The sequence below is a fragment of the Haliotis asinina genome, chromosome 9 (assembly GCF_037392515.1).
Source record: "Haliotis asinina isolate JCU_RB_2024 chromosome 9, JCU_Hal_asi_v2, whole genome shotgun sequence".
Taxonomy (NCBI): Eukaryota; Metazoa; Mollusca; class Gastropoda; order Lepetellida; family Haliotidae; genus Haliotis; species Haliotis asinina.
In genome coordinates, this window is record NC_090288.1 from 1,118,023 (window position 1) to 1,143,434 (window position 25,412).

General features: G+C 38.8%; 2 protein-coding genes across 2 annotated transcripts; both read left to right on the top strand.

The window, feature by feature from the left end:
• The first annotated feature begins 3,227 nt into the window (after window positions 1-3,227).
• On the top strand, window positions 3,228-5,623 carry LOC137296640 (uncharacterized). Its single transcript, XM_067828453.1, has 5 exons — window positions 3,228-3,247; window positions 3,785-3,969; window positions 4,852-4,983; window positions 5,126-5,191; window positions 5,508-5,623. Exons 2-5 carry the CDS (start codon window positions 3,804-3,806, stop codon window positions 5,564-5,566), a joined length of 423 nt encoding a protein of 140 aa, XP_067684554.1. The 5' UTR covers window positions 3,228-3,247; window positions 3,785-3,803; the 3' UTR covers window positions 5,567-5,623.
• Window positions 5,624-17,084: 11,461 nt separating this feature from the next.
• Window positions 17,085-18,857, top strand: LOC137296655 (uncharacterized). The gene is made up of 4 exons (XM_067828474.1): window positions 17,085-17,259; window positions 18,143-18,274; window positions 18,417-18,482; window positions 18,799-18,857. Exons 1-4 carry the CDS (start codon window positions 17,094-17,096, stop codon window positions 18,855-18,857), a joined length of 423 nt encoding a protein of 140 aa, XP_067684575.1. The 5' UTR covers window positions 17,085-17,093.
• The last annotated feature ends 6,555 nt before the right edge of the window (window positions 18,858-25,412 follow it).

The window sequence follows — 25,412 nt, forward strand, 5'->3', positions numbered from 1 at the left end:
ACTGTTAACAATTTTTATACGTCCTTGCTTTTCTTCTATCATCTTATTGCTGTACGATCATCAGAGTGTTGCCGTTCAAACCCGTTGATGATATTCACATTGAAAACAAAGGAGAATAAAATAAAATGTTCCTGATGAAACCCCGGTCACTGTGTATACAGTGTTGGATTGTATATTTAATGTGTATTCAGTGTTTCGGTTGAAGTCGTTGCTGTCCTTCTTAGGCCAGGAGACCGTCGGTAGTTTGAAGATACCTTTGTACTAGATTGTTTATTAATTATACTTTCTCTTTCTGGTCATCATAATAAATAGTTTTATGAATTTGGGCGGTGTTCCACATTGTTCCACTATGAACATCACTGCAATATGCCAATGCTACAGTCTTAGTTATCACAGGTAATTGCAGACAAAATGAGAATTGCATAAACGTTTCATCCAGTCATCAACAAACAGTTAATATCATTAACACACATCACAACATAACACAACACAACACAACACAACATATCTCATCACAACGTAATGCAAAGCTGCTTGAAAGAACACAACACACAGTGAGGGGGATTGCAACTTAGTTCTCCGCTAACTGCAACGTACAATGCCGACATCAATGTCACATCTACTGTATATCATCTGTAAATCATGAAATTGATGCGTCATGAATTTAATGCGAATGCAAAGGTCTTGTCTAAAATGCATCATGAAATTAATGCGAGCTCAGGAAGCGGTGTTGATCAGAAAATGCGACACCCTGATTCTTTGATGTTCATTTTCTTTTCATTTCTAATTACCACACACTAGTGACCTGAATTGAACTTGTTAAGTATTGAATAGAATGGAGCTGATGATGTTTTGATTACGCTGAGATATTTGATCACGTGATTGCTTGCCACTACTTGTCTTATGACAACAATTATAGAGGTCGCGATTGCAAAGGTGAGCAAAGATCGCGAAACGATCCTGCGTGACTGGAGAATGTCCGGTCTGGCTGATGTGCTTCAATGACTTTGAACAATTGACAGTGATTATTGTAACAATTTTAGCAATAATTTATTATTGCTGCCGGCACTGACATGAAAAATATATCTCCTTCCCGTCTTCTTTCTTCTCCCCCTTGGCAATTGGTTAGGGCACAAATCGATTTAACTTGAACTATTTTTAAGAAATCAGAAACAAATGCACTACAATACAAACAAGAATATATTCAATTAAAAAATAAATACTGCAATTACAAATCCTTATTCACAGATGGGTCCAAGGACGGTGACGCAGTTGCTTGAGCCACTGTCATTGGATCCAGAACGATATCTTCTAGATTACCACAGTTCTATATTTACTGCAGAAGCTAACGCCATATTGATGGCTCTTAAATATATTGAAAAACACCCTAAACAAAACAATATGTAATCTATTCAGACTCTCTTTCTTGCCTTAAAAATATTTCTTGTAAACATCCACTTTTAATAGAAATTATTGAATTGTATAATGATCTTGCTACTGGCCAATGCGACATCGTCTTTTAAATTTGTTGGTTACCTAGCCACGTACGCATTTCTGGGAACACACTGGCTGACCTTGCTGTCAAGGCAGCACTCAGCAAATCCGTGACACCACTTCTTATTCCCTACACTGATTATAAAGCTACTATTAGATCTTACATCCATGATTTGATGCGGAAGAGCAAAACCCGATATCGGTTATGCCTACTTGGGTTGTCAGTCCAGATTTGAAGAGGTCATCATGCGACGATGTCATATTGGCCACACCAGATGTACCCACAACTACCTACTGAAAGGTGAGGATCCTCCGTTCTGCGTTCCTTGTGATGAAAGAATCACAGTCAGGCACGTGATGACTGCTTGACTGTGTTGAATACTCCATCACAAGGAATACCTATTTTAAATCACGAACTATGAAGGATCTTTTTAACAATATAAGTTCTCATTTAATTATTGGATTTTCAAAAGAATTGGATTTGTTGACTGATTAGTAAATAGATCAATATTTTATGATTGGAACTTTAAATTAATAACTGGATAGTGGCAGTACCCTCAAGAGAGGTTGAAGTACCGTAAAATTATTGTCCTCCTGAGAGGGTAGGTAAGTCCCAAAACATTTAAAGTAAAATTTAATCTTCCACACTTTTAGATGTAATATTATTGTCATTTTAATTCGTGGCTAAACTTGCATACAATCGCCAATAGGTGAAGGGATGGTGTACATCCAAATAGGGATCATGCAGGTAGCTAAGGTACTGTAAGTCCCCATGGCCCCTAGTATGGTGATCTACCTTTAGTTGTTGGTGATCAATAGCCAATTTTTACGTGGTTTTGTCTAACATAGTTTTCTGCTTTTAAAAATACATTCTAGCTAGTTTTAATTTTTTTTTGTGATACTCTAGTTGTTTTACAGTGCGTCGATGACTGGTTCTTTAATTACTTGTATTTGTTGTGTGCATCTACAACATTTTTCGTCACTATATGGCTGCAATATTGCCGATGTGACGTTAAATTTTAACTCACTCACTCACTCACTCTTTATCCAAACTCGAAATTTTGTTTTGCTTCTTGTTACTTTATTCAAACTTGAAGTGAAAAATAATTGATTGCAGAACGTCAGTGCGAAGGAATACGCAGTCTTAAATGGTCTTAAAGGAAAAGTAACTTTGAACATTATTGGAATGGATCACAGAAAATCAAAGTGATCAACTCGTCAAGTTTTTGAAACAAAGAATAAATAATGGCTGAAGTAGCGGGAAAATACTAGCAATTTTAGAGAGTAAAAATAAGGTAGGTTTGAAACAAAATGTTTGTTGCCAAAAAGGCGCGATTAGCACCATGGTGGGCTTGTGTTGCCATTACAGGCAGAGTAGGAACATGTGTTTCGCTGTTGCCGTCACAAACTGCTGACGCCAACAACATCCGAGTGGTCGTTATCCACCTATCTAGCCATCTGGTGGTAACCGTGTTAAAATATCATTTCCAAAGAACTAAATAACACGTCAGTATGGCAATAACTGTGTTAAATCAATATTCCCAATTGACATCCATCTCTCCCAGCTGTTTCTTGTAACGATGGTACAGATACCCAACATGTTGTCCAATCAAGCGCCATTATTCGTGACATGTTATCTTTGAGATCTCAAATGCTTTTCCTGTTTCCTTTCACGAGTTTCTGATCCATACAAGCATAAATATGTGTGGTTTATACATACAATCTGCAGAAACTCTTTTCGTCGTCCATTTTGGTAAGTAACATTTCTATGATTTCTTGATTTGATGACTGTAGTTAAGCAGCAGCATCCTGAACTACACAGTAGACCTATCCCAACAGAATCAAGACACACCACATTGCCACAGGAGTGGTTCATCTACTGCATCAGACAACAAACACAAAGACACTTCTTTTGTACAGAAATCAGCGGTGGTTGCCATCTGAGACATTATAATGGTTAAAATGGAGCATTTTCACAATTTAGAACTTTAGAGAGCTCATATTTTAAACGCCATTTCAACTGCCTACTGTATCCTATAAGCGTCCTCTTAATAAATGAAAAACGAAGTTACAAACAAGAGAATATATCAGTCATGCCCATGACATACCTATAAAGGTCTATCTCGTATTTCACGTCATTATCTCAAGGTATTATTGTCTGAAACAGTTGTGATGAATAATAAGCGTGTTATCCTTCTAAAGGCAGATACAAGAGACAAAAATATTGTCAGTAGTGTGTTCCACTATTGATTGCGTTTGTAATTTGCACAATGATCTATATGTCAAGCAGATAATATCAACTGACCAGAATGCGTCTGTTCCTCGTCCTCCTGCTTGTGGCCGTGGTTCTGATGTCGGAATCGGACGCCTGGAGAAGATTCAGGTTGAGGGTCCGCGGCCGGCGTTTACTTCGAACCGCTGGACGGGTGTACCGAGTTTACAGGCGATACAAACACATCATCAACCCAGCCGTCGGTAAGCCAGTACAGAAAGATGTTCTACAAACATGTTTAAGACTTCATACCTCTCAGTATATCAATATTTCTTGAGGACATCAGTCCATTTATTTGAAGATTATCTGTGGTAATAATGTGGGATCCACTTATTTCTGCCATAAGTAGAATCAAGGCACAGCAGAAGACAATGGTGGTCGTCGTCGTTTAGAATGTAATCAAAGTTTGGACATTTTTGGCATGCATTAGTTTTGCTATATCGCATTTTCTCTCCTTGAGTCCCATCCGGGATCTATAAAATGTGTAACTGGACGTCAAAATCACTCTGAAAGGTCTCAGAGGTCGAAAGCTATTAATACACTGTACCTTTCAGTAAGTGATGACTTTTAATAGTAAAAAGTGTCCACATTATGTGTTTCTCCTTTGTTTTCAATGTGAACATCATCAACGGATTTGAACGCCAACATACTGAAGACCGTTCACTAAGAGACTGATAAACAGGTGGAACCATTAGACTAAGAAACAAGTTAGCTTATGAAAAAATGCCAAAATTCAGGTGTCTTATTTAACAAAGAAATAATGTTCTTGGGTGTTTGAGTGATCGAATGAGTTATAATTGTGCTTCTTTGAAAACACGTTCAGTTAAATAGGCGGTTTTCATTGTACTGAGGACTCAACTCTGAAACATGAATTACTGTGTTTGGAAGTACTGTTTCATCTGTTCTGAGAAATATTGAAATAGTCAAGGGGACAGAATCCTGTTATTATCAGTCTTAACAAACCGTAGCAATATGTGTTTGTTTTTCCTTTCTGTGTGAAAAAATCTCATTGTGTTAGCTTGAAGCCATTGCTTTGTAACTTTTACTACTGTGCGAGAATATATTTGTGTGTTCTTTGCTTTCAGGAGCCCTAGTTGGTAAGCGAAGTATTGACGACCTCGATAAGAACAAGGATGGCAATATTGACCAATCAGAAGCTGAGGAACTGATGGAGAGAAGGGCGGCCGAGGATCTACTTTCACTTGCTGATGAAAACGGTAAACTTGACTCACCGTTCACATAATGACGATATATACAGTCCCTGTAACCCTGACTTTAATCACAAGTTATTTCATTGTGAACATGAAAATAATGCTTAAGTAATGAAGAGATTTGGACTGATCATTTCAACAATTTCAGATGATTCAAACGTGAGTTTGGAGGAGTTCTCGAGGAGCATCCATGACTTCATGACCATAGATTCAGGTAGTCGGACATGACGAGTTGAATTGTACTGGTTTTGTACAATCGAACATTACAGATAAATTGTATACGTTGTTGCACATAACATTAACTTGAAATGTTCATATTCAAGTGAAGTCTAAAGCTGATATTAACAGTGTTCTTCATATATTACATTCTATCAAAAACATGAAAACATGTGCTACAGTGGAAACAGACCGAGGATCGTAATCAGGAATCATCCACAACCAGTCCTCGGGACTGCAAGATTGGATTTGAAGTATGGCTGAACTATAGTTGTCTGTGTATATTGTAATCTGTGCCTAATGTTTCTTTTCAGACCCAGATTTGCAAAATGTACTGGAGAAGGAGTTTGCTGACGCTTTCGACTCAGAGTAATGATCCTTATCACAGTGTTTATTACAAGATTTCAATAATAATGTGGGTACACTAGAACTGTCTCGTGTCTGTTCTTCATACTTAGGGAATCAGAGTTGCGTCCCTTAGTAGTGTCAAAATCCGATGATGGATATACCATGCTACAACCATGAGGGAAGGTACACCTACAACCGTCATAATTACAATACACAGCGGGACTGTTACACAATACAGCGCCACGGAATAGCACTGTAATGTTTAAGGAAATGTGCTACCCTGTCATCTGTTTATAGTCACGTTCCAATTGTGATGACATCGGTGAAAATGTGAGTGTATCCTGCACCACTGCAGGGACCCGTCATGAATACATCCAATGTATATCAATACGTTGGAACAGTTGTCCCCCTTAGCTGTGTCAAAACTCATTTATGGACACACCATGCTACAACCATAAAGAAAATTGGAAGAAATTGTACCTCGCAGTAACATTCATAGTCTTTCCTTAATTGTGTACCATATGTTGACTTTGGAATACACTGTCTAGTTTAAAGTAGAGATTCTGTTGCTTTTGAGGGGTTAAGTCCCACTTCAGAGGAATATGAATTAAGTTAAACACATCAGTTCACAACACAACAGAACTCGAAACAGCACAACACACAGTGAGCGGGATTCCAACTGTACAGTCTCCTCTAACATCAATGTCCAACACCGACATCTATATGACATTATACTCTCAACTAGTGGTCATACATATACTGTGAAAATCGCATCTGTTTTATAATAACATGGTTATAAGTTTTTCAGATGCATCAAATACATTTAGTATTTTTTTCTTCATTGTCCAAATTGTGGGGTTAAATGAACATCATACTTTGACAGGTAAAAATATATGAGTTACTATTCTATTGTTGCGTTGTTTCTTACATGCTGGTGTTTGTTACATCAACCAACTCTTTTTAAAGAGTTATAGTAAAGTGTGCAATATGAGCACAGAAACATCAAACCAGCTCTTAAGAGGCATTGTATCTTGAAATGTCATACTTCTATATACACTCCTTTCACATTAATATCCCCTAGAGATTAATCAGTGGTATAAGACGGATTCTTTCTATTGCTGGTCGGCGGGTTGGTGTCGGATCTCCCCCAATAGCCATCGGGCATGAGAACTCTGCTTTTGGTCTTGAAATCCTGTCAGATCAGTGCATTGATTATCAACTTCCTCAGGAATTCTGAAACTAATTCTATATTTTATAGTGAGCAATGTCAAAAATTGATTTTTGTAGTATGCTGCAACTGACGTTTTATAATCGGTAGAATAATTTATCAACTAGGATAGTTACTAGCTCCATCCTCGAAGGGGGTGAAGTACTGTGAATGATTGTCCTCCTGAAAGGGTACGCTAGTCCCGAAATTCAGTTTAGCCCTACATAGGATTTTGATCTTAGAATATTTCTTGTTTTATTATGGCTAAATATCAGTAATATCGCAAATGGTTGAAAGGATGGTACAAATCCAGCTAGAGTCCATGCAGGTAGCCAAAGTACTGTAAGTCCCCATGGTTCTTAGAGAGGTGATCGACCTTAGGTTACTAGCGATCCTCAGCCTTTTTTAAGTCCCGGTATGACTGAAATACTTCTGCTGTGACTATAAACGTTAACTCGTTAACTCACTCACTCACTCACTCACTCACTCACTCACACTGTCAGTAAGCTTAGATATGTTGTAGATCCACTATATCCCTACTTTAATCCCAGTGTACGTGACATAATTCCAGTAGGCCAGTAAACTTACTTAAATCACCCCATTGTGACAATTATTTATAGGTTCAATGAATCATTAATTAGACATACCTTTTAACACACACAAAAATATGTGTGTGTTGATCAACTGATCAACTATTCCGCTGAGGGTGGGGCCCTCCATCGCAAACACATTTTGAAACGAGAAAAGGGATGAAAATTACATTCCCAAGTCTCCCAGGGTATTATCTCTCATCAGAACCGCAAGTCTCTCATGCAGCCCATTTCCTCGTTATCAACAAAAACGGGAAGGTCAAAAATCCGGACAACCAGAAACTTGGGGAGCTAATGGCGCCTTAGCAACAAGCCATATCACGGTGACGGAAAGATGCGATCTGTTTGGATGAAGAACGATCAGTAGTAACCATGCATAATGATGTGTTGTGTTGTGCTAGGTGTAGTAAGTGTTATTAACTGTTTGTTGATAACTGAATGAAAAGTGTATGGAATTCTCGTTTTGTCTGCAGTTATCTGTGACAGCTGATGTTTAGGTGTGTGGCATCGATGTTCGTTGTGTAACAATGTTCTCAATGTAATGCATTGTATGTAAATAATAATAAAGGTAATCTTGCATAGCTCCTGTTCCAACGTATTGATATACTTTGGATGTATTTATGACGGGTCCCTGCAGTGGTGCAGGATACACTCACATTTTCACCGAGACGTGTTGTGTTTACAAAGAAAATGTGATATTAGAGCCTGCCTACGATGAATAACCATCTTTTAACTGTTAACAATTTTTATACGTCCTTGCTTTTCTTCTATCATCTTATTGCTGTACGATCATCAGAGTGTTGCCGTTCAAACCCGTTGATGATATTCACATTGAAAACAAAGGAGAATAAAATAAAATGTTCCTGATGAAACCCCGGTCACTGTGTATACAGTGTTGTATTGTGTATTTAATGTGTATTCAGTGTTTCGGTTGAAGTCGTTGCTGTCCTTCTTAGGCCAGGAGACCGTCGGTAGTTTGAAGATACCTTTGTACTAGATTGTTTATTAATTATACTTTCTCTTTCTGGTCATCATAATAAATAGTTTTATGAATTTGGGCGGTGTTCCACATTGTTCCACTATGAACATCACTGCAATATGCCAATGCTACAGTCTTAGTTATCACAGGTAATTGCAGACAAAATGAGAATTGCATAAACGTTTCATCCAGTCATCAACAAACAGTTAATATCATTAACACACATCACAACACAACACAACACAACACAACACAACACAACATATCTCATCACAACGTAATGCAAAGCTGCTTGAAAGAACACAACACACAGTGAGGGGGATTGCAACTTAGTTCTCCGCTAACTGCAACGTACAATGCCGACATCAATGTCACATCTACTGTATATCATCTGTAAATCATGAAATTAATGCGTCATGAATTTAATGCGAGTGCAAAAGTCTTGTCTAAAATCCGTCATGAAATTAATGCGAGCTCAGGAAGCGGTGTTGATCAGAAAATGCGACACCCTGATTCTTTGATGTTCATTTTCTTTTCATTTCTAATTACCACACACTAGTGACCTGAATTGAACTTGTTAAGTATTGAATAGAATGGAGCTGATGATGTTTTGATTACGCTGAGATATTTGATCACGTGATTGCTTGCCACTACTTGTCTTATGACAACAATTATAGAGGTCGCGATTGCAAAGGTGAGCAAAGATCGCGAAACGATCCTGCGTGACTGGAGAATGTCCGGTCTGGCTGATGTGCTTCAATGACTTTGAACAATTGACAGTGATTATTGTAACCAGTGATAACTTACTTGCGATACCTGTGATGAGGAAGTGACCTGTATTGACTGGTGTAGTGTGTAGTGTCAACACTTCTGCTTAGTGACAAAATGTGCCGATGAATAATTTCAATGGGTATTAAGTAGTGTCATTGAAACGAGTGCTCGATTGTCAATCAATGTTATACAAGATGTCTAAATTGTTGTTATATTCTGTATTGATTGTATTGAAGACAATAAGGACAAGAAGAGATTTCTGTTTTCTGACGTTTATTCAAAAGTACACCCCAAGACTGAAATGCGTCATTTTAATAATGCGACACATGTACAGACGCATTTTTCGCATTAATAAAATGCTCGCATTAATTTCATGATTTACAGAAACACACACAAATATGTCTCACTTGAAGGTGACCTTGGACATCCAAAGATGAGTTATTTGTTCATCTGAGACAACAGAGAAACGCCCGTCCAACAGGTTAGTGCGTAGGACATTTCTGCTATGCCATTTTTCAAAAGGGGTTGAAAGGCTTTGAATAATGTCACCTTGATGAAAAAACTTATGGCGTTTTGGAAATCTTCATATGGGAGAGTGCACTTTGGCAGCACTTAGAAATGCTTACAGTGATTGTTCTAGTTAGTTTAGTTATTTGTATATCTTATTTCGATATTTATATTTATATATTTGTAATTGCGACCCCATGATCTCTACTTCAGGGTTATAGCCAAATCTGTGAATATTAACTATTTTCTAGTTCTTTTGATTATTCTAGCTGATTAAATTGGATTTCCTGGTTTCGCTCCTAGCTTCCTTTCTTTGTGATTTCCATTTCAGGTCTCTTTTTCCAAAAGGCACACGTGGCGAGCCACCTCCTCGTGGTGGGTGCTGGGTTACGCCAAGAGCTCGCCAACACCCCTGTAGTGGACCTGGGGGCATATTTGGTCCACCAACCCGTTCGCCATGGGTTGCGGCCCTGTGTCGGTGGAGGAAGGGAGTCTGGGGGTTGAGGGCACTGGGGCCTGTGACCGCATTCTCTTTGCTCAACACACCCCTTCGACCCTTACTTCACCTAGACGAGAGGTTGAATGGGCCCGGTTCAACCAATCGGCTGGGCACGCCATTCCCTGTGCGTAGAACTATTTTTGCACAGTTAATCAATTGGGTATTGGTGTCTTTGATATATGTAATTCAAAATATTTTCAAATTATTCCTGATCTTATATTGCCTAGAGTCCTATGCCAGAATTTTGGTGGCTCATTGGCCAATCTGGTAATGTCAACCTCTGAATTCCGTATGCCTCCAATTACCTGTTTAAGACTGAACCAGCCTGACTGTGCTTTTTGGTAGGCAAATATGGCTATTCACATTGTATTTCCTGGTGTATACCACTCTTGTATCTCTGGTGTTGTAGATGGTTGCCTCTGCAACATCGTCCTTGTTGACGCTCGATCGCGGGTGGGGGTCAAGGGTGCTGAGTATTATTCACACGCCATGTCTCAAAACCCCAGTCCTGGTTCATTGAAGGCAAATAAACGTCGCCACGTAGAATCTTTATCCTCTGATGAAGAAGTTTCTTCAGATGTAGCTAATTCTTGGTTTATTGTTATATCTTCTTTTGATGGAAACCCACTAAAACGTAATTCTTTCGCTGTGTCCAAAGGCATTCAAAGTGTATGTGGAGAGGTGAAAAATGTCACTGTTCTCCGAAATGGTTCACTGCTTGTTGAATGTGCACGGAGGCAACAATCTGTCAATTTGCTGAACCTTCAGGAATTTGTTAACACCAAGGTTGTTGTGTCGGTGCACAAGTCACTCAATTCATGTAGAGGAATAGTGCGGGATTATGCAAAGTGTCTGTCTGACATGGCAGAAGATGAAACATCAGCTGCTTTAAAAAGTCAAGGTGTTACATCTGTAAAACGGTTCACTAGGAAACAAGATGACAAAACACACACATACCTCCTTACATTTGCCTTGTCCTCTTTACCCAAATCTATAAAGGCCGGGTATTATAACATTGCTGTGGACGTTTATATACCAACACCACTGAGATGTTTTAAATACCAAAGATTTGGTCATGGTACCAAGACTTGCAATCACAAGGTTAACTGTGTCCTTTGCAGCGGGGCGCATGAGAGCTCTGACTGCAATAATGAAATCAAGTGTGCTAACTGTCACGGACAACACTTAGCATCATCCAAATCCTGTCCCAGTTTAGAAACCCAATATAGATTCCTCACAATTAAGTACACAAACAATATATCTTTCAGTGAAGCAAGAAATATTAGTTTCCACTGTAACTCAGTCTACTGCCTCTACTTACTCCGCTGCAGTTTCTTTAACTCAGCAAACTCAAGATTCTGTCTCATGGCAAACAGATATGTCTTGGGTGACAGAGAAGCAGATCAGCCTTGATAAATTTATCTCATCTCCAACTTCGCAGAAATGTTCATCAGCCTCTCAGACGGACGATCTCTCTGAATCGCTATCTGTCCATACCTTTCATTCTACAAGTGACCAAGAAAATGAGAAAAGTCAACTATCAAGAAATAAAAAGAAACATTCAAAGAAAAAGTTTAAAACGCTTATGCGTTTGGAGGTGCCTTCCACTTTGGAAGCCCCTGTGGCGGTTCATAATTCATTTGAACCGCTTGAGATGGATATCACTTCCTCACACTGTATCTTGCATGGGAGTGGTCCTTTCTATATGTCCTAGATCTCCAGTTCAGCCCCCACGAGTGGCTCATATCTCATTCAGTGGAATTGCAGAGGACTCAGGAAAAATTTCAATGAGGTACAATTATTAGTCCAAGATTTTCAGCCCATAGCAGTTTGTCTCCAAGAGACGTATCTTAAATCTACTGACGACTTGGCTTTAAGAAGATACAACTGTTACGATTCCTTCTCTCCAGCGGGAGATAAGGCTTCAGGAGGATCTTCTATTTTGATTCGTCAGGATGCCATAAGTAGCTCCATTCCTCTTAAGACAAATCTCCAAGCTGTTGCTGTACGGTTGACTATGCACATTGTATTTACTCTGTGTTCATTGTATATCCCTCCATCTACTACACTACAACAATCTGATCTTCGACAGCTATATGATCAGCTTCCTAGGCCCTGCATTATCATGGGGGGCCTGAATGGACACAACCCTCTGTGGGGAAGCATAAATACAAACATCAAAGGGAGAATACTCGAGGAATTCATAAATGACAATAATCTGTGCATATTTAATGACGATTCAAACACGTACATCCTGCCACTGGAACGTATTCAGCACTGGACCTTTCTCTTACAGATGCCAACTTATTAAATGAATTTCAATGGTCAGTTCATGACGACCTTTGTGGCAGCGATCATTTTCCCACTGTTCTGAAAGTGATAAGCCCACATGCTGATTCATCGTCATCTAGGTGGAATTTTAAAAAAAGCAAACTGGCAACTGTATGAGGTATTGTGTTCTTCAAATCTAACTCCTGACCATTTTAATAATACCGAAGATCCCATTCAGTTATTTTCAGATAAGCTCAATGCTATAGCTGATCACACAATAGCTAAATCCTCTGTAAATCCTTACATTCGTAAACCATGGTTTACCAATGAATGTAAAGAGGCCAGAAAGTGTAGGAAGAAAGCCGAAAAATACTTTCGTCAACATCCAACAGTTGATAATTTAGACAAAGTAAAACTTTCAAATGCCAAGGCTCGACGTGCATTCAAACAAAATAAACGTCAGTCTTGGCGCAACTATGTTTCCAAAATCAGTTCTCGTGCACCGATTTCAAAAGTGTGGAATATGATTCAACGTATCAAGGGTAAAGGTTCGAAATCTTCAGTTTATCTTCTGAAGGATGGTGATTCTTTATTGACAGGTAAGGCTGACATTGCCAGCAAGCTTGGTGAAACACTCGCTAAGCATTCCTCTTCAACCAACTATGTCCCTGAGTTTCAGAAATACCAGACACAAGAAGAAAAGAAAAGAATTAATTTTAAGTCAGACAATGGTGAGGATTACAACGAACTATTTTCACTACATGAGCTACATCCACCCCTTGAGCAAGCTCATGATACAGCAACAGGAGATGATAATATTCACTATCAGCTCTTGAAGCATTTACCAGAATCATGTTTGGAAACACTTCTACACATTTTTGATACTATATGGACTTTGGGGGATGTCCCATCTTCATGGCGTAATGCCATTGTCATCCGTATACCAAAGCCTGGAAGGGATCATTCTGTTCCGTCTAATTACAGACCAATTTCTCTAACGAGCTGTGTCTGCAAAACAATGGAACGAATGGTAAACAATCGTTTAATTTGGTATCTTGAAACCAACAACCTTATTACAAATATTCCATATGGTTTCCCGAAAAAATCGAAACACCATTGATCATTTGGTACGTTTAGATTCCTTTGTTAAAAATGCTATAGCCAATAAACAACATACTGTATCAATTTTCTTTGATCTCGAGAAAGCTTATGATACGACCTGGAAGCATGGTATTTTAAAGGATTTACATGACTTTGTCTTTGAGAGGCCGTTTGCCTCTTTTTATACCACAGTTTTTAAAAGACAGGCAGTTTCAAGTCCGAGTGGGTTCAACCCGGTCTGATCATTACAATCAGGTTCAGGGTGTCCCTCAAGGTAGTATTTTGTCTGTCGTTTTATTTAGTATTACGATCAACAGTTTATCCAAGGTTTTAAATGACTCAGTTGATGGCTCGTTATTTGTGGATGATTTTAATATTTCTTGTCATGGTAAAAATATGCACACTACTGAACGACAACTGCAGTTGTGTCTAAACAGAATAAATAAATGGTGTCTTGAAAACGGCTTTACATTTTCTAAATCCAAAACTAATTGCATACACTTTTGTAGACAATATAAGCAACATACGGACCCTGAACTATCTTTAAATGGCACTCCCATCAAAGTTGTAAAGGAGGCCAAATTTTGGGGCTTAATTTTCGATTCTCATTTAACGTTCTTACCACACATTAAATCCCTTAAAGCTAAATGCCTGAAGGCACTGGACTTGTTAAAGGTTGTTTCAAATTCACTCAAAGCAACCTTAAACTTTTAGATTCCGTCCACCACCAGTGTCTAAGATTTTGTCTTGGATCTTTCAGAACTTCGACAGTTGACAGCCTTATGTCGAGGCTGATGAGCCATCTCTTGACCAACGCCGTATAAAATTATCTTTGCAGTATATCACAAAACTATGTTCCAATGAGTCACATGCTGCATATGACTGTGTCTTCAATCCTCTCTATGAGGATTTGTACAATAAGAAATCTTCTCTTCTTCCGCCTCTTGGGCTCAGGATTAAGCCATTTATTATTGCTGCCGGCATTGATATGAAAAATATATCTCCTTCCCGTTTTCTTTCTTCTCCCCCTTGGCAATTGGTTAGGGCACAAATCGATTTAACTTTAACTATTTTTAAGAAATCAGAAACAAATGCACTACAATACAAAAAAGAATATATTCAATTAAAAAATAAATACTGCAATCACAAATCCTTATTTACAGATGGGTCCAAGGACGGTGGCGCAGTTGCTTGTGCCACTGTCATTGGATCCAGAACAATATCTTCTAGATTACCACAGAACAGTTCTATATTCACTGCAGAAGCTAACGCCATATTGATGGCTCTTAAATATATTGAAAAACACCCTAAACAAAACAATATGTAATCTATTCAGACTCTCTTTCTTGCCTTAAAAATATTTCTTGTAAACATCCACTTTTAATAGAAATTATTGAATTGTATAATGATCTTGCTACTGGCCAATGAGACATCGTCTTTTGTTGGTTACCTAGCCACGTACGCATTTCTGGGAACACACTGGCTGACCTTGCTGTCAAGGCAGCACTATAAAGCTACCATTAGATCTTACATCCTTGATCTGATGCAGAAGAGGTGGGACACTGAAGTAGGTATAAATAAATTACATGAAATAAAACCCTATATCGGTTATACCTACTTGGGTTGTCAGTCCAGATTTGAAGAGGTCATCATGCGACTATGTCATATTGGCCACACCAGATGTACCCACAACTACCTACTGAAAGGTGAGGATCCTCCGTTCTGCGTTCCTTGTGACGAAAAAATCACAGTCAGACACGTGATGACTACTTGGCTGTTGAATACTCCATCACAAGGGATAAATATTTTAAATCACGAACTATGAAGGGTCTTTTTAACAATATAAGTTCTCATTTAATTATTGGATTTTTAAAAGAATTGGATTTGTTGACTGATTAGTAAATAGATCAATATTTTATGATTGGAACTTTAAATTAAGAACTGGGTAGTGGCAGTACCCTCAAGGGAGGTTGAAGTACCATAAAATTATTGTCCTCCTGTGAGGGTAGGTGAGTCCCAAAACATTTAACGTAAAATTTAATCTTCCACACTTTTAGATGTAATATTATTGTCATTTTCATTCGTGGCTAAACTTGCATACAATCGCCAATAGGTGAAGGGATGGTGTAAATCCAAATAGGGATCATGCAGGTAGCTAAGGTACTGTAAGTCCCCATGGTCCCTAGTATGGTAATCTACCTTCAGTTGTTGGTGATCAAGAGCCAATTTTTACGTGGTATTGTCTAACATAGTTTTCTGCTTGTAAAAATACATTCTAGCTAGTTTTAATTCTTTTTGTGATACTCTAGTTATTTTACAGTCCGTCGATGACTGGTTCTTTAATTACTTGTATTTTTTGTGTGCATCTACAACATTTCTCGTCACTATATGGCTGCAATATTGCCGATGTGACGTTAAATTTTAACTCACTCACTCACTCTTTATCCAAACTCGAAATTTTGTTTTGCTTCTTGTTACTTTATTCAAACTTGAAGTGAAACATAATTGATTGCAGAACGTCAGTGCGAAGGAATACGCAGTCTTAAATGGTCTTAAAGGAAAAGTAACTTTGAACATTATTGGAATGGATCAATGAAAATCAAACTGATCAACTCGTCAAGTTTATGAAACAAAGAATAAATAAAGGCGCGATTAGCACCATGGTGGGCTTGTGTTGCCATTACAGGCAGAGTAGGAACATGTGTTTCGCTGTTGCCGTCACAAACTGCTGACGCCAACAACATCCGAGTGGTCGTTATCCACCTATCTAGCCATCTGGTGGTAAACGTGTTAAAATATCATTTCCAAAGAACTAAATAACACGTCAGTATGGCAATAACTGTGTTAAATCAATATTCCACATTGACATCCATCTCTCCCAGCTGTTTCTTGTAACGATGGTACAGATACCCAACATGTTGTCCAATCAAGCGCCATTATTTGTGAGATGTTATCTTTTAGATCTCAAGTGATTTTCCTGTTTCTTTTCACGAGTTCCTGACCCATACAAGTATAAATATGTGTGGTTTATACATACAATCTGCAGAAACTCTTTTCGTCGTCTATTTTGGTAAGTAACATTTCTATGATTTCTTGATTTGATGATTGTAGTTAAACAGCAGCATCTTGAACTACACAGTAGACCTATCCCAACAGAATCAAGACACACCACATTGCCACAGGAGTGGTTCTTCCACTGCATCAGACAACAAACACAAAGTCTCTTCTTTTGTACAGAAATCAGCGGTGGTTGCCATCTGAGACATTACAATGGTTAAAATGGAGCATTTTCACAATTTAGAACTTTAGAGAGCTCATATTTTAAACGCCATTTCAACTGCCTACTGTATCCATATAAGCGTCCCCTTCATAAATGAAAAACGAAGTTACAAACAAGAGAATATATCAGTCATGCCCATGACATACCTATAAAGGCCTATCTCGTATTTCACGTCATTATCTCAAGGTATTATTGTCTGAAACAGTTGTGATGAATAATAAGCGTGTTATCCTTCTAAAGGCAGATACAAGAGACAAAAATATTGTCAGTAGTGTGTTCCACTACTGATTGCGTTTGTAATTTGCACAATGATCTATATGTCAAGCAGATAATATCAACTGACCAGAATGCGTCTGTTCCTCGTCCTACTGCTTGTGGCCGTAGTGCTGATGTCGGAATCGGACGCCTGGAGAAGATTCAGGTTGAGGGTCCGCGGCCGGCGTTTACTTCGAACCGCTGGACGGGTGTACCGAGTTTACAGGCGATACAAACACATCATCAACCCAGCCGTCGGTAACCTAGTACAGGAAGATGTTCTACAAACATGTTTAAGACTTCATACCTCTCAGTATATCAATATTTCTTGAGGACATCAGTTCATTTATTTGAAGATTATCTGTGGTAATAATGTGGGATCCACTTATTTCTGCCATAAGTAGAATCAAGGCACAGCAGAAGACAATGGTGGTCGTCGTCGTTTAGAATGTAATCAAAGTTTGGACATTTTTGGCATGCATTAGTTTTGCTATATCGCATTTTCTCTCCTTGAGTCCCATCCGGTATCTACATTATGTGTAACTGGGCGTCAAAACCACTCTGAAAAGTCTCAGAGGTCGAAAGCTATTAATACACTGTACCTTTTAGTAAGTGATGACTTTTAATAGTAAAACGTGTCCACAGTATGTGTTTCTCTTTTGTTTTCAATGTGAACATCATCAACCGATTTGAACGCCAACATACTGAAGACCGTTCACTAAGAGACTGATAAACAGATGGAACCATTAGACTAAGAAACAAGTTAGCTTATGAAGAAATGCCAAAATTCAGGTGTCTTATTTAACAAAGAAATAATGTTCTTGGGTGTTTGAGTGATCGAATGAGTTATAATTGTGCTTCTTTGAAAACACGTTCAGTTAAATAGGCGGTTTTCATTGTACTGGGGACTCAACTCTGAAACATGAATTACTGTGTTTGGAAGTACTGTTTCTTCTGTTCTGAGAGAATATTGAAATAGTCAAGGGGACAGAATCCTGTTATTATTAATCTCAACAAACCGTAGCAATTTGTGTTTGTTTTGCTTTTTTGTGTGAACAAAATTTATTGTCTTTGTTTGAAGCCATTGCTTTGTAACTTTTGCTACTGCGCGAGAATATATTTGTGTGTTCTTTGCTTTCAGGAGCCCTAGTTGGTAAGCGAAGTATTGACGACCTCGATAAGAACAAGGATGGCAATATTGACCAATCAGAAGCTGAGGAACTGATGGAGAGACGGGCGGCCGAGGATCTACTTTCACTTGCTGATGAAAACGGTAAACTTGACTCACCGTTCACATAATGACGATATATACAGTCCCTATAACCCTGACTTTAATCACAAGTTATTTCATTGTGAACATGAAAATAATGCTTAAGTAATGAAGAGATTTGGACTGATCATTTCAACAATTCCAGATGATTCAAACGTGAGTTTGGAGGAGTTCTCGAGGAGCATCCATGACTTCATGACCATAGATTCAGGTAATCGGACATAACGAGTTGAATTGTACTGGTTTTGTACAATCGAACATTACAGATAAAATTGTATACGTTCTTGCACATAACATTAACTTGAAATGTTCATATTCAAGTGAAGTCTAAAGCTGATATTAACAGTGTTCTACTTATATTACATTCTATCAAAAACATGAAAACATTGCTACAGTGAAAACAGACCGAGGATCGTAATCAGGAAGCATCTACAACCAGTCCTCGGGACTGCAAGATTGGATTTGAAGTATGGCTGAACTATAGTTGTCTGTGCATATTGTAATCTGTGCCTAATATTTCTTTTCAGACCCAGATTTGCAAAATGTACTGGAGAAGGAGTTTGCTGACGCTTTCGACTCAGAGTGATGATCCTTATCACAGTGTTTATTACAAGATTTCAATAATAATGTGGGTACACTAGAACTGTCTCGTGTCTGTTCTTCATACTTAGGGAATCAGAGTTGCGTCCCTTAGTAGTGTCAAAATCCGATGATGGATATACCATGCTACAACCATGAGGGAAGGTACACCTATACCGTCATAATTACAATACACAGCGGGACTGTTACACAATACAGCGCCACGGAATAGCACTGTAATGTTTAAGGAAAAGTGGCGAGTGGAGTTGATTGTGCCGCTGCTGCCTTGTCATCTGTTTATAGTCACGTTCCAATTGTGATGACATCGGTGAAAATGTGAGTGTATCCTGCACCACTGCAGGGACCCGTCATGAATACATCCAATGTATATCAATACGTTGGAACAGTTGTGTCCCTTAGTTGTGTCAAAGCTCATTGATGGACACACCATGCTACAACCATAAAGAAAATTGGAAGAAGTTGTACCTCGCAGTAACATTCATAGTCTTTCCTTAATTGTGTACCATATGTTGACTTTGGAATACACTTTCTAGTTTAAAGTAGAGATTCTGTTGCTTTTGAGGGGTTAAGTCCCACTTCAGAGGAATATGAATTAAGTTAAACACATCACATCACAACACAACAGAACTCGAAACAGCACAACACACAGTGAGCGGGATTCCAACTGTACAGTCTCCTCTAACATCAATGTCCAACACCGACATCTATATGACATTATACTCTCAACTAGTGGTCATACATATACTGTGAAAATCGCATCTGTTTTATAATAACATGGTTATAAGTTTTTCAGATGCATCAAATACATTTAGTATTTTTTCTTCATTGTCCAAATTGTGGGGTTAAATGAACATCATACCTTGACAGGTGAAAATATATGAGTTACTATTCTATTGTTGTGGTGTTTCTTACATGCTGATGTTTGTTACATCAACCAACGCTTTTTAAAAGAGTTATGGTAAAGTGTGCAATATGAGCACAGAAACATCAAACCAGCTCTTAAGAGGCTTTGTATCTTGATATGTCATACTTCTATATACACTCCTTTCACATTAATATCCCATAGAGATTAATCAGTGGTATAAGACGGATTCTTTCTATTGCTGGTCGGCGGGTTGGTGTCGGAACGCCACCAATAGCAATCGGGCATGAGAACTCCTGTCAGATCAGTGCATTGATTATCAAATTCCTCAGGAATTCTAAAACTAATTATATATTTTATAGTGAGTAATGTGAAAAATTGATTTTTGTAGTATACTGATGTTTTATAATCAGTAGAATAACTTATCAACTAGGATAGTTACTAGCTCCATCCTCGAAGAGGGTGAAGTACTGTGAATGATTGTCCTCCTGAAAGGGTACGCTAGTCCGGAAATTCAGTTTAGCCCTACACAGGATTTTGATCTTAGAATATTTCTTGTTTTATTATGGCTAAATATCAGTAATATCGCAATTGGTTGAAAGGATGGTACAAATCCAGCTAGAGTCCATGCAGGTAGCCAAAGTACTGTAAGTCCCCATGGTTCTTAGAGAGGTGATCGACCTTAGGTTACTAGCGATCCTCAGCCTTTTTTATATTATGTATTGTCTTTATTTGAAATCCCAGGAATTTATAATTATTTTAAGTCCCGGTATGACTGAAATACTTCTGATGTGACTATAAACTTTAACTCGTTAACTCACTCACTCACTCACTCACTCACTCACTCACTCACTCACTCACTCACTCACTCAACCAGAAACTTGGGGAGCTAATGGCGCCTTAGCAACAAGCCATATCACGGTGACGGAAAGATGCGATCTGTTTGGATGAAGAACGATCAGTAGTAACCATGCATAATGATGTGTTGTGTTGTGCTAGGTGTAGTAAGTGTTATTAACTGTTTGTTGATAACTGAATGAAAAGTGTACGGAATTCTCGTTTTGTCTGCAGTTATCTGTGACAGCTGATGTTTAGGTGTGTGGCATCGATGTTCGTTGTGTAACAATGTTCTCAATGTAATGCATTGTATGTAAATAATAATAAAGGTAATCTTGCATAGCTCCTGTTCCAACGTATTGATATACTTTGGATGTATTTATGACGGGTCCCTGCAGTGGTGCAGGATACACTCACATTTTCACCGAGACGTGTTGTGTTTACAAAGAAAATGTGATATTAGAGCCTGCCTACGATGAATAACCATCTTTTAACTGTTAAGAATTTTTATACGTCCTTGCTGTTCTTCTATCATCTTACTGCTGTACGATCATCAGAGTGTTGCCGTTCAAACCCGTTGATGATATTCACATTGAAAACAAAGGAGAATAAAATAAAATGTTCCTGATGAAACCCCGGTCACTGTGTATACAGTGTTGTATTGTGTATTTAATGTGTATTCAGTGTTTCGGTTGAAGTCGTTGCTGTCCTTCTTAGGCCAGGAGACCGTCGGTAGTTTGAAGATACCTTTGTACTAGATTGTTTATTAATTATACTTTCTCTTTCTGGTCATCATAATAAATAGTTTTATGAATTTGGGCGGTGTTCCACGTTGTTCCACAACGAACATCACTGCAATATGCCAATGCTAAAGTCTTAGCTATCACAGGTAATTGCAGACAAAATGAGAATTGCATAAACGTTTCACCCAGTCATCAGCAAACAGTTAATAACGTTTAACACACATCGCAACGCAACTCGAAAGAACACAACACACAGTGAGGGGGATTGCAACTTAGTTCTCCTCTAACAGCAACGTACAATGGCGACATCTATGTCACATCTATATTGTCAGCATGTGATCATACCAGGCATTCACTTGAAGGTGACCTTGGACATCCAAAGATAAGTTATTTTTTCATCTGAGACAACAGAGAAACGCCCGTCCAACAGGTTAGTGCGTAGGACATTTCTGCTATGCCATTTTTCAATATTTTTTTATATTTGTAATTGCGACCACATGATCTCTACTTCAGGGTTATAGCCAAATCTGTGAATATTAACTATTTTCTAGTTCTTTTGATTATTCTAGCTGATTAAATTGGATTTCCTGGTTTCGCTCCTAGCTTCCTTTCTTTGTGATTTCCATTTCAGGTCTCTTTTTCCAAAAGGCACACGTGGCGAGCCACCTCCTCGTGGTGGGTGCTGGGTTACGCCAAGAGCTCGCCAACACCCCTGTAGTGGACCCGGGGGCATATTTGGTCCACCAACCCGTTCGCCATGGGTTGCGGCCCTGTGTCGGTGGAGGACGGGAGTCTGGGGGTTGAGGACACTGGGGCCTGTGACCGCATTCTCTTTGCTCAACAAACCCCTTCGACCCTTACTTCACCTAGACGGGAGGTTGAATGGGCCCGGTTCAACCAATCGGCTGGGCACGCCATTCCCTGTGCGTAGAACTATTTTTGCACAGTTAATCAATTGGGTATTGGTGTCTTTGATATCTGTAATTCAAAATATTTTCAAATTATTCCTGATCTTATATTGCCTAGAGTCCTATGCCAGAAGGCGGTGGCTCATGGGCCAATCTGGTAATGTCAACCTCTGAATTCCGTATGCCTCCAATTACCTGTTTAAGACTGAACCAGCCTGACTGTGCTTTTTGGTAGGCAAATATGGCTATTCAAGTTGTATTTCCTGGAGTATACCACTCTTGTATCTCTGGTGTTGTAGATGGTTGCCTCTGCAACATCGTCCTTGTTGACGCTCGATCGCGGGTGGGGGTCAAGGGTGCTGAGTATTATTCACACGCCATGTCTCAAAACCCCAGTCCTGGTTCATTGAAGGCAAATAAACGTCGCCACGTAGAATCTTTATCCTCTGATGAAGAAGTTTCTTCAGATGTAGCTAATTCTTGGCCAAAGTTTATTGTTATATCTTCTTTTGATGGAAACCCACTAAAACGTAATTCTTTCGCTGTGTCCAAAGGCATTCAAAGTGTATGTGGAGAGGTGAAAAATGTCACTGTTCTCCGAAATGGTTCACTGCTTGTTGAATGTGCACGGAGGCAACAATCTGTCAATTTGCTGAACCTTCAGGAATTTGTTAACACCAAGGTTGTTGTCTCGGTGCACAAGTCACTCAATTCATGTAAAGGAATAGTACGGGATTATGCAAAGTGTCTGTCTGACATGGCAGAAGATGAAATATCAGCTGCTTTAAAAAGTCAAGGTGTTACATCTGTAAAACGGTTCACTAGGAAACAAGATGACAAAACACACACATACCTCCTTACATTTGCCTTGTCCTCTTTACCCAAATCTATAAAGGCCGGGTATTATAACATTGCTGTGGACGTTTATATACCAACACCACTGAGATGTTTTAAATACCAAAGGTTTGGTCATGGTACCAAGACTTGCAATCACAAGGTTAACTGTGTCCTTTGCAGCGGGGCGCATGAGAGCCCTGACTGCAATAATGAAATCAAGTGTGCTAACTGTCACGGACAACACTTAGCATCATCCAAATCCTGTCCCAGTTTAGAAACCCAATATAGATTCCTCACAATTAAGTACACAAACAATATATCTTTCAGTGAAGCAAGAAATATTAGTTTCCACTGTAACTCAGTCTACTGCCTCTACTTACTCCGCTGCAGTTTCTTTAACTCAGCAAACTCAAGATTCTGTCTCATGGCAAACAGATATGTCTTGGGTGACAGAGAAGCAGATCAGCCTTGATAAATTTATCTCATCTCCAACTTCGCAGAAATGTTCATCAGCCTCTCAGACGGACGATCTCTCTGAATCGCTATCTGTCCATACCTTTCATTCTACAAGTGACCAAGAAAATGAGAAAAGTCAACTATCAAGAAATAAAAAGAAACATTCAAAGAAAAAGTTTAAAACGCTTATGCGTTTGGAGGTGCCTTCCACTTTGGAAGCCCCTGTGGCGGTTCATAATTCAATGAGGTACAATTATTAGTCCAAGATTTTCAGCCCATAGCAGTTTGTCTCCAAGAGACGTATCTTAAATCTACTGACGACTTGGCTTTAAGAAGATACAACTGTTACGATTCCTTCTCTCCAGCGGGAGATAAGGCTTCAGGAGGATCTTCTATTTTGATTCGTCAGGATGCCATAAGTAGCTCCATTCCTCTTAAGACAAATCTCCAAGCTGTTGCTGTACGGTTGACTATGCACATTGTATTTACTCTGTGTTCATTGTATATCCCTCCATCTACTACACTACAACAATCTGATCTTCGACAGCTATATGATCAGCTTCCTAGGCCCTGCATTATCATGGGGGGCCTGAATGGACACAACCCTCTTTGGGGAAGCATAAATACAAACATCAAAGGGAGAATACTCGAGGAATTCATAAATGACAATAATCTGTGCATATTTAATGACGATTCAAACACGTACATCCTGCCACTGGAACGTATTCAGCACTGGACCTTTCTCTTACAGATGCCAACTTATTAAATGAATTTCAATGGTCAGTTCATGACGACCTTTGTGGCAGTGATCATTTTCCCACTGTTCTGAAAGTGATCAGCCCACATGCTGATTCATCGTCATCTAGGTGGAATTTTAAAAAAGCAAACTGGCAACTGTATGAGGTATTGTGTTCTTCAAATCTAACTCCTGACCATTTTAATAATACCGAAGATCCCATTCAGTTATTTTCAGATAAGCTCAATGCTATAGCTGATCACACAATAGCTAAGTCCTCTGCAAATCCTTACATTCATAAACCATGGTTTACCAATGAATGTAAAGAAGCCAGAAAGTGTAGGAAGAAAGCCGAAAAATACTTTCGTCGACATCCAACAGTCCATAATTTAGACAAAGTAAAACTTTCAAATGCCAAGGCTCGACGTGCATTCAAACAAAATAAACGTCAGTCTTGGCGCAACTATGTTTCCAAAATCAGTTCTCGTGCACCGATTTCAAAAGTGTGGAATATGATTTAACGTATCAAGGGTAAAGGTTCGAAATATTCAGTTTATCACCTCAAAGATGGTGATTCTTTATTGACATGTAGGCTGATATTGCCAGCAAGCTTGGTGAAACACTCGCTAAGCATTCCTCTTCAACCAACTATGTCCCTGCGTTTCAGAAATACCAGACACAAGAAGAAAAGAAAAGAATTAATTTTAAATCAGACAATGGTGAGGATTACAACGAACTATTTTCACTACATGAGCTACATCCACCCCTTGAGCAAGCTCATGATACAGCAACAGGAGATGATAATATTCACTATCAGCTCTTGAAGCATTTACCAGAATCATGTTTGGAAACACTTCTACACATTTTTGATACTATATGGACTTTGGGGGATGTCCCATCTTCATGGCGTAATGCCATTGTCATCCGTATACCAAAGCCTGGAAGGGATCATTCTGTTCCGTCTAATTACAGACCAATTTCTCTCATGAGCTGTGTCTGCAAAACAATGGAACGAATGGTAAACAATCGTTTAATTTGGTATCTTGAAACCAACAACCTTATTACAAATATTCCATATGGTTTCCCGAAAAAATCGAAACACCATTGATCATTTGGTACGTTTAGATTCCTTTGTTAAAAATGCTATAGCCAATAAACAACA

Bases quoted from the DNA above. Each gene is read 5' to 3' on its own strand.
- LOC137296640 (XM_067828453.1), top strand. From the start codon at position 3,804: ATGCGTCTGTTCCTCGTCCTCCTGCTTGTGGCCGTGGTTCTGATGTCG. The intron at 3,970-4,851 runs GTAAGCCAGTAC...CTTTGCTTTCAG, and splicing joins CATCATCAACCCAGCCGTCG to GAGCCCTAGTTGGTAAGCGA. The intron at 4,984-5,125 runs GTAAACTTGACT...CAACAATTTCAG, and splicing joins TTCACTTGCTGATGAAAACG to ATGATTCAAACGTGAGTTTG.
- LOC137296655 (XM_067828474.1), top strand. From the start codon at position 17,094: ATGCGTCTGTTCCTCGTCCTACTGCTTGTGGCCGTAGTGCTGATGTCG. The intron at 17,260-18,142 runs GTAACCTAGTAC...CTTTGCTTTCAG, and splicing joins CATCATCAACCCAGCCGTCG to GAGCCCTAGTTGGTAAGCGA. The intron at 18,483-18,798 runs GTAATCGGACAT...ATTTCTTTTCAG, and splicing joins CTTCATGACCATAGATTCAG to ACCCAGATTTGCAAAATGTA.